The following is a 10,411-nucleotide window of genomic DNA, read 5'->3' as shown; positions in this document are numbered from 1 at the left end:
TATTGTACCAGTTGAAAACAGGGTAGGTGTAATCTTTGTTGAAGAAGGTAATTTTATATTATCTGGTGATAAATGGATAATTGTGGAACATATACCGTTTCCACAATACGTTAGATTACTGATGAGATTGCAAAAAGAGTTGGTATTGTTTGAAAGATCATTGAATGTGAAAACTCATGTTAGTTTTAATAAAGAAAGTTCAGCGAATGTACCATCATATCACATGAGATATCACGGAACGACTATCTTAGAGTTAGCTGGGATATTACAGGAAGGATTAATTAATAATTACAAAACCTTAACTAGACAATATCATGACGAAATAGGTGAACTATTATTAGAACTACAAGATATTAAGAATAGTGTATCTATATCCGACCGGACTAGACAAAAACGAGGACTAATAAATGCAGGTGGTAGTATTCTAAAATTTGTATTTGGAACAGCAACCACTGACGATTTACAAGACTTAAATAAAAAGGTAGAACAACAAAGACAGGTTTCTAAAGAAATGATTCATTTAATAGGAGAACAAGCACCTATAATGAATTCGTTAAATCAGATGCTTGAACTGCATGACCAAGAAATCAGGAAAGTATCTAAGGCTTTAATAAATATTACGAATGCATTAATACACACGAAAATAAGACAAACTGAGATACATAAAGCAGGAATGGAAATGTTAGTTTTCAACACTAGAATTCAGAATAACCTACAACAGTTATCTTTTACTGTAGCTAACAGTAGAACAGAGTTAGATAAGCTAATACAAGCATTGTATGTAGCTGCAGATAAAAAGCTAAGTTCTTACTTTCTACCACCAAGTAAGTTAGAAAGAGTACTGGACGAAATTGAAAGAAGATTACCTCCACATCTACAAGTTATGATACCTACTCATAGTGACCAGATTTATATGTATTACACATGGACTGACGTAAAGACAGCTGCAGTTGAGGATACTCTACGAATGGTTATAGAGATACCATTGAAAGCGACTGACGGAATGTTTAAATTTTATAAGATTATATCTTTACCGATAGCAATAAATCATTCGTTAGCTTTAACTATAGAAAATGACAAACCGTACATTGCTGTTTCGAGTGATCAACATACATATGTTGAAATGACGGAAGAAGAAATGTTAAATTGTATAGACGGACCTATCAGAGTTTGTGACCCCAACTCAGGTATGTATTCGACACCTATAGTAACTTGTAATTATGTGATATTCACAGGAATTAAGAATAAAATATCTGAACTATGTGAGAAAAGAATAATCATCCCAAAACCGTTTTATTTTATAAAACTAGAACCCCAGGAATTTGGTTATTTAACGTTAAAGACGAACTTACATTATCCGTAGTTTGTCCAAAACCAAATGTACATCAGTTTGATTATTACACTAGAGTAGTTAAGTTAAACAATAGTGGTTATTTAAAACTAGCTAGAAATTGTTCAGCGTATAGGCAAGGTATAACCTTGCCATCGAACTTTAGAAGTGAAACTAAATATATAGGAACTAAGTTAACCATAAAAATCCCAGAACTACAAGAAATACTAACGAAAAAAGAATTACAGTTAATTCAGAGTATAGATATAGAAACAGATACTAAGGGATTAAAAGATATATTAGAAAAATACTAAACACTTACCCCTTAGAAAATCTGGATTAAGTCTTAAAGAGTTTCAGCAGCATGTAGAACAATTACGTACTACAGCTGGTGAACAGAAGTTAGATAAATGGAGATTATCTAACTTGGTGATAATAACCTTATGCTTAGTAGTTATAGTAGTAAGCATAACGCTGTATATCAAAAGAGATAAATTGGCTTTATTAAAATTAATGGCATTAGATGGGCTATGTAAAAATAGAAAGAAGAAAAGATCGAGAGCGGACCATAATGAATTGTCTGAATATTCAGAAGCTACTGAAATAGTAGAACTGAATGAGTAGGCCCCATCTAATCAGGCAATAGCTTGATTAGTTAGATGATTACGAAATTATCTAGATGTAGCCAATTGGCGAGGGTAGTGAATTTCTAAGAGTGATATTAGTCAAAATTATAGGCAAAATTATTAGGCATAGAAAGTTCGAGAAAGGACAAAAATAACAGACAGTGACCAGAAACAAGAAACAAACGACGCTTATAACCAGTGGACGAGAATAGACAGTGCAACGAAATAAACTAAACGTGAGGATCGGGACTTCTATCAAAAAACGTGAGGATCGGGACTTCTATCAAAAAACGTGAGGATCGGGACTTCTATCAACAAATATCAAGTGTTAAGAGTGTGTTAGCGAAGTGAAGTGTTGTGAATAGAGTGACTGAAGTGATTTGGTGAACAAATGTGAACAAGAAGTCACATGTAGTAGCAAAGTGAATGTGTGACTATGGTGAAAAAGAACAAGTGAAATGAATATGTGTGCTCATACAGGGACCATTTAATAACATTGTGCTTGAATAAATAATTGTAGGAAACTGGGACAGCGACAGAAAGCAGCGATAGTCGAAGTAGAAGGATTTAGAGTGAATGGATTGTACATCATCAAAGAGATGGCAGTGATGGACTGCAGAACGGGATGGACTGATGTATATTGTTTTAGGCCCCTCTATTCAGAGGATCGTCTCAGCAACGCTGATAGATGACAAGTCTTATGGTGCACCCTTTACCTACATGGACTCCGCTGGGATGATGGCGATCATTCCACGCCAGATTTCCTATGGATCCGTCAAGAGATACGACGAGAATACACTAAGGTTTACACTAAGGGAAGGGAGAAGGCCCAGCTACTGCAACGTCATTTGGAGATACCCTGTCTAGATATGGAGGAATATGGATGTCCCCCCTATCGATGATTGGAGTGCCGCAACCAGGTGACATGTACTTATCATCGCTATCCACACGAACATTGCGCATACTGGAAGGTATGTGCATTGCATTAATGGGTGACCAATAGTAGCCAGGACATTTTCCGTAATGAATTCTAAATAAATGTTTATGTTATAATTTTTATATGTATAATCACGTATGCCTTATTATAATCAATTATATAACCATGTATGTAATCAATGTAATCCTATATATATATATGAATGTACTTTGATATGTTAATCCCAGATATATATGATAATAATGTAAGCAGTGCTGATAGAGACAGGTGGAGATATTGAGTTGGAGCAGGAATTTTGTTATGAATTTTTCTAAGAAGGGAGGGATGAAGCTACTGGAAATTTTTGAGGAAATTTCATCAATTGCTTCAATAATTAGACATAATTAAACATATGTTAGTTATACTTAAAGTAAAAGCTTTAAGAGTTTCAAGGCAAATAAACGAGTTAAGAAGGATATAAAAAAAGAAAGGGAACAAGGAGACTCCTGTGTTGAGAAATAACCTTGAGAAATGTATAAATAAGAACGAGGCTAGACCTTCAGCAGGAAATAGCACAGCACGTGTACAAGCTGCAGAAGTGAGCCTGAGAGATTAGTGACCCAGGGTCAATAGCAGAGTTAGTCATCACTATTGCATCATGTCCGGGAAACAAACGCCAATGTATGTGACCAAAAAAGGGAATGTTGGCCTCGTTTCCTTAGCCCTGTAGAAGCTACAGAAAAGTTTATATTTTATGAATCATCTAGGTGCTTTAATGCAGTATTAGTTACAGTACATGGGTGAAGCAGCACAAGTAAGTAGGGGACCGGCTAACACCATTTAACGATGACCAATAACCTGAGGGTTTTGGTTTAGTTCCTGGATTAGCCCGGGAATCACCTTGAAGCATCCAATAGGAGCACAGCACTACTTGTGGGTGATGCTGTGTCCTATTTGGATGCTCGCCAGGATACCGAGAAATTTTGCTTTAAAAATCCATGTCAGGAGCTGCAAAATCAGCTCTCCAGCCATCAAGAAACTCTCTACTAGTTTCCAGGCAGTTCAAGACAAAACCATGCAGTTGAGATCCTCTAATGTAGCCACTGCTTCAAAGGTTCCAACTCTCCAGTAAGTATCTCTCTCTCTTGATCAGTCTTTGCAAGAAGTATTATAGTTTACTATTATTGTTTAATGATTTGTATGTTGAGTTTTATAACAAGAAACTGTTGTTAAAAGTTAATAAAGATTACTTTGATTATTATTGCTGGTCTGAGACTCATATTTTTTAGTCTAACTGTAAACTCCTCGAGTTAGTGACTTGTGGCTCCTCTCGTCACGACAAAATCCTCCAACAAATAAATTTGGTGTACAGGTTGGTTTTAATTGAAACTCCAACAATTAAGCTCACCTGAGCACTGACCTGTTACAGTACTACTAATATATTAAACACATTTTAGCACCGTCTGCATGTAGGATTTAAACACCATTGTTACATGATTTGAGCTTAACATGTTTATAAATGTGTTTAAAATCTAAATGCATTTTCTATTTAGCATAATAAATATCAACTATGTTTAGGAGTTAAACACATTTGTATACGGAATCGTTTAGAATTTAAACACTCACTGCTAAATGAAACACATCTGTAAACATATAGTTGTAAGGCTAAATATTTGTAGCTAGATAAAGAGTACAATTAAAAGTTGATCGGACAGAGTGAGGTCTATATTCGTCTGTAGCTCTTGGGTTACTTAACCACCTGATGCAACATTTAAATAATCAAAGGGAAATTACTAATTCTAAGTATTATTTCATTAGAAAATACAGCTTTTAGAGTAAGGAAGAATATTTTTTAAACAGGTACGACGTTTCGCTCAAGGGTGCAATCTTTTAAAGTACGCAAGTTTTAACCGTAAAGAAGTATTTTGAAAGTTTGTCCCTGGAGAAGTAAGGTCCACCTTTCGAATGCGCTCAAGTTATAGGGTTTTTATTCATTTCTGTCAAGACTTCTTGAACCTACGTGTTTGTATAACATCATGAAGTATTTTTAAAAATATTCTTCCTCATTGTAAAAGCTGTAACTTGTAATAAATTAATAAAAGGGAAAGTTATTGAGCAGTAATACTCCCAGATTAAATTAGTGCAGTTTACAAATATATTCTATACACATTTTGGTTTACTACCCCATTTTTTAGCTTTCAGCAATGAGTTGGTTGGTAGATGGTTTTATTTAATACTCTTAGTAACTGCTACCCTGTTGACTACTTGGCAGAGGATTTGTTTATTATCAGGTTAACAGTCAAAACTGGAGTGTAATTGAATGACTTTATTGGAAGGCATCCGCATGTATAGTATAAATTATTCACATATGTACAAGATTTTTATAGAATCTTTGAAATGTAATTATGTAATTTTGACATGAGAAAGAGCACGGGTCAGAAAGAAAATGTAAAATATTCTACAATTGTAGTTACCACGAAAAAGATTGCTCCAAGTTTGTAAAGTGAGTCAGATTTTATTCTTGTTTTGTTTCTAGTTAAGCACAAAGCTACACAATTGGCTATTTGTGGTGAGCCTAATTGCCCAATATGGGTATCGAAACCAGGTTTTTAGCGTTACAAGCCTTCAGACAATGTAAGCAAGGTTAGTTCGTGGACAACAAATATAGAGTTTATATAGGATGGTCGTGAATTATACACCTACTCCATTAAAGTAGCTAGGGGTCAGTTGCTCTACCCTATTTGTTGACTAAGTTATTCAACGGTTATCTTTTTTTATTGTTACTTTACCATATTAACAGACTATATGCTGTTATAAAACAGGATGATTTTTACAAACAAATCAATGTAGAAAATAATTTGAAGGATAAACACCTTTTTAACTCCTTCTTAATGTGACTTTCTTCTTTTCTGTCTTGGCCCTTGTTGTTATTTTTATCTTAGTAACACAAGTATAAAAGTTAACTAATTATATACTCCATTAAGTTCTCTACCGATTTTAACAAGTAAAGCAGTAGTAACTAACTACATACTCCATTAAGTTCTCCACCTGGTTTAACAAGTAAAACGGTAGTAACTAATTATATATACTCCATTAAGTTCTCTACCGATTTTAACAAGTAAAACGGTAGTAACTAACTACATACTCCATTAAGTTCTCCACCTGGTTTAACAAGTAAAACGGTAGTAACTAATTATATACTCCATTAAGTTCTCTACCGATTTTAACAAGTAAAACGGTAGTAACTAACGATATACTCCATTAAGTTCTCCACCTGTTTTAACAAGTAAAACAGTAGTAACTAATTATATACTCCATTAAGTTCTATACCTGTTTAACAAGTAAAACTGTTAGTAACTAATTATATACTCCATTAAGTTCTATACCTGTTTAACAAGTAAAACTGTCAGTAACTAACTGTATACTCCATTAATTTCTCCACCTGTTTTAACAAGTAAAACTGTTGGTAACTAACTATATATACTCCATTAATTTCTCCACCTGTTTTAACAAGTAAAGCGGTTAGTAACTAACTATATACTCCATTAAGTTTTCCACCTGTTTTAAGAAGTAAAACGGTTAGTAAGTAATTATATACTCCATTAAGTTATCCACCTGTTTACCAAGTAAAACGGTAGTAACTAACCATATACTCCATTAAGTTCTCTACCGATTTTAACAAGCAAAGCGGCAGTAACTATATACTCCATGAAGTTCTCCACCGATTTTAACAAGTAAAACGATAGTAACTAACTATATACTATATACATTTAAATAACTAAAAAAATCATAAATTACTAGATCAAAACCATAGAATTCCAGTATAATTTATCAAGCTTAGTAACTAAGATGTATTTTAGTCTAAAAAATGTGAAATTTTGAGCAGACTAAAGACACACCCTACCTCGTTGAAATATTGGTTCAAAAGAAAGAAATGGCGCCAAGTCCGTTAAAATGGCTGAGAAAGCCAATAGGGGGACATTCTGAACTTCTGATTGGTTATTAATGTCATATATAGAAGTAAGGGAGCGTTTCCAAAAATGGAAAAAAATGGGTGGGGTGCCACTGGGTTTGATTTATTACATGAGCAATATTTTAGCAAACTGAAAATATAAGAGGCTCTTATTTTATATTCTAGGTTGTCAATATCGGTAATTTGAGTTTCTAATTCGTTCGAAACTAAAGACTTAGTATTTTGACTTCGCAAACATCTAATTTGAACCAATGCTACATTCAACATACCATGTGACACACAAAATCGATGTTTATCTGTTTTTAAATTAAGAAATGGAGTAATATATAGTACTAAAAGTTGAATGATAATCTCCAGTTTGATACCAAACTTGTTGACATAAATTCATGAAATAGTAGTTCAATAAACGAGATGATATGGCCTTTCACCCGTGTACCTTCTCGAAAGGGTTAAATATAAGGAAGATAACACTTGTTTTAATTAACTAACCACTTGTAACTACTAGAGTGTAAACAAATATCCAGTAGATATGTATGCTACTAAATAAAGTTTTGCTCGGTGTGATCTAGTGGTTAGCGTGTTGGGATGCACTTCAAAGAGTGCAGAGTTCAAAAGATGCTGCTGAACAAAATCTGCTGTGGGTGTGTAATAAAGGTTACAGTAAATATCATTATTAGGTTAAATAGTCGAATAAAGTCCTTGTTACGTCGGGTGTTTCTGACTGGCTGCCTTCCTGTTGGTTATCACCCAGCTCTTCTTCATATGCCCTTTTTGATTTCTTAATTTCTTTGTCATCAGTTCTCTGGTTTTCTATAGATCTATAAATATACCATCTTATCTTTGAATTTAAATTTCTTAAGCTTTTGATATTTATTCCTAAATTCCCCCATTTATGTCTTTAGTGGGCCAATTAGGTCTAATCTTCCCTTTTATCCTTCTCCTGTTTCTAGGGTCAAAAGTAATTTATTTTTCATATTTTCCAAATCTATCCCTCGTCACTTCTAACCCATTGTCATTTTAACTCATTAATTGTAACGAAGATAATTGCTCAGCGGTTTCTGTCTTACAAAGTGGTAACCAACCAGGGTCTTATCAAGAACAGAGTGGTAACCTACCATGGTCTTATCAAGAACAGAGTGGTAACCTACCAGGGTCTTATCAAGAACAGAGTGGTAACCTACCAGGGTCTTATCAAGAACAGAGTGATAACCTACCAGGGTCTTATCAAGAACAGAGTGATAACCCACCATTGCTTGTAAAGTAGAAAGTGAGAACTCACCTGTCTCATCCATTCATTTCTTCTCTCAGCAATGTCTTGATAAGTTTTTCCCATCATGGCAATTAACATGTTGATCAGGAGAATAGTGACCAACGCCATGTACATGATGAACAGGATCTGACAAGAAATACAATTTCCTGTAAAATTAAATATTAAAAATTCGTTTATAAAGAATATTATGAGAAATTTTAATTTTTCTGATTCAGAATGATCCGAATTCGCATACTATAAGGTAAACCTAACCTTGAGAATACGTACATACATCCTTGAAAACCAATACAAATAAATTTTTGTTTCTTTGTATACCTACCGCTAATGTTAAACATTGTTTTTTCCATATCTACCGCTAAATGTAATTACTGCTCTTTCTGTATCTATCGCTAATGTTAATTATTTTTCTTTCTGTATATACCATTAATGTTAATTATTGTTCTTTCTAAATATAGCGCTAATGTTAATTATTGTTCTTTCTAAATATAGCGCTAATGTTAATTATTGTTCTTTCTAAATATAGCGCTAATGTTAATTAATGTTGTTTTTATATCTACCGCTGATGTCAATCAATGTTCTTTCTATATCTATCGCCAATGTTAATCATTGTTCTTTCTATATCTACCACTAATGTTAATTATTGTTCATTCTGTACCTTCCGCTACTTTTAAATATTGTTCTTTCTATATCTAGCCTAAATGTTAATTATTCTTCTGTCTAAATCTACCGTTAATATTAATGATTGTTGTTTTTATATCTAAAGCAAATGTTAATTATTGTTCTGTCTAAATATACCGTTAGTATTAATTATTATTTTTTTCTATGCCTACCGCTTATGTTAAGTATTGCTCTCTCTATATCTACAGCTAATGTTAATTATTATTTTTTTCTATGCCTATTTTTACATATTAAATTCCAAAAAAGTTCCTTTTATTCAAATTTAGCTTCTTTTGGTTTCTAACAACAACAACAAAAATATTTCTCTTTTTCGTCAAAGTCCACACAGGTAGGTTCAGTTACTTTAGAACACCCTATGACAACACAAGTTATTCTCATCTATCTCTGTTATTAGAATACAAGTAGAGCTGCCAATCCTTCAAAACTATTTTCACACTTGGCCATGTCAGTCCATCTTGTGAAGTATCGCGTTTGACTTCTTTGAACTTGCAATGGAAACCTTCCTCAGTAAGTTCATAGCATTTCAGCAAGGTTACTTTTAACTAGTCATAGTCAATGGCATATTGTTATGTCATGCTTGCATACACTTGTAGGCCTTTTCCTGTGAGCTAAGACAGACTGCCCAGTCGCCTTTGTTCCAGTTCTGACTTTGGCCAAACTTTCCTATCTCTCTAAGAAAGCATTCATGTCGTCTTTCTGTTCATCATATATTGGTAGCTTGGGTCAGTTGTCCCTGACTCCATTGTCATTCTTGGGTTCTTCCTCTTTCTTTTGGGTGAGCTTTGTGATCTTAAATTTGTGCTCTTATTCTCTCTATTTGTAGTCTCTCCCTCTCTTCTTTCAGTCTTTCTTTTCTATTTCCCTTTCTTCTTTAGTCTTTCTTCTTCTCTCTATCTCTCTGGTTCTTGTTGTTGTTTAATGAATTCTCGTAGATCACAATATTTTAGCCCAAGGTGCTCACCTCCCTCTATCCATTTATCAAAATCAACTGGCGTGATTATATAGCGTGATTGTAATCTCTACACTATTTTCGACACCACTACAGTTGTATGTATATAGGCCTACTTCCGCTGTCATTCACACCTTCTTCTATTGCTGTTTGCCACTGTAGTATCATGGCTGGCTCGCCAATGTCAGGTTTTTATAGGGCCAGGATTTTTTCTGTGACTTGTTGGCGATAAATTTCAACAATAAACGGACAGTGCACAATCCACTTATTTTAAAATAATATATTCAAAACAAGTCAAACATACGTACAAATCTTCGTTACAATATTGAGCTTTAAGTAAATGTCTCTTTTTCGTCAAAGTCCACACAGACGGATTCTATTACTTTAGAATATCTTTTGGCAATAAAATTATTCCCCTTCACTCTGTTGCTTGCAATACAAGGCTGTGACACTCTCTTTCAAATCGCCACTATAACTGTTGGTTACCACAGTTGTGTCCAGAGCTTTAAATATTTGTCTCCTTTTCGTCAAAGTGCACACAGATGGTTTCATTTGTTAGGTCGTCAAGAAATTAATGTCGCTGTTTTTTAGATGAAAAAACCCAAACAACTTATATATCAAAACAAAATCTATATAAACAAAATAAGAGTTTTGTCTGTACATTGCTTA

At 33.8% G+C, this 10,411-nt stretch overlaps 1 protein-coding gene across 1 annotated transcript in view; it reads right to left on the bottom strand.

Annotated features, from left to right (window-relative positions):
• LOC111083198 overlaps window positions 1-8,237 on the bottom strand; it is a 22,575-nt gene extending 14,338 nt beyond the window's left edge. Inside the window, exon 1 of the mRNA XM_022379516.1 lies at window positions 8,125-8,237. Coding sequence (XP_022235224.1) covers window positions 8,125-8,229 — 105 coding nt within the window. The 5' untranslated portion in view covers window positions 8,230-8,237. The remainder of the gene's footprint in view (window positions 1-8,124) is intronic.
• Between the last annotated feature and the right edge of the window lie 2,174 nt (window positions 8,238-10,411).

Source organism: Limulus polyphemus, unplaced genomic scaffold, assembly GCF_000517525.1.
Source record: "Limulus polyphemus unplaced genomic scaffold, Limulus_polyphemus-2.1.2 Scaffold8527, whole genome shotgun sequence".
In the NCBI taxonomy this organism is placed as follows: domain Eukaryota; kingdom Metazoa; phylum Arthropoda; class Merostomata; order Xiphosura; family Limulidae; genus Limulus; species Limulus polyphemus.
Note: the sequence above shows the minus strand (reverse complement) of the source record. Positions and strands in the feature narration are given on the sequence as shown.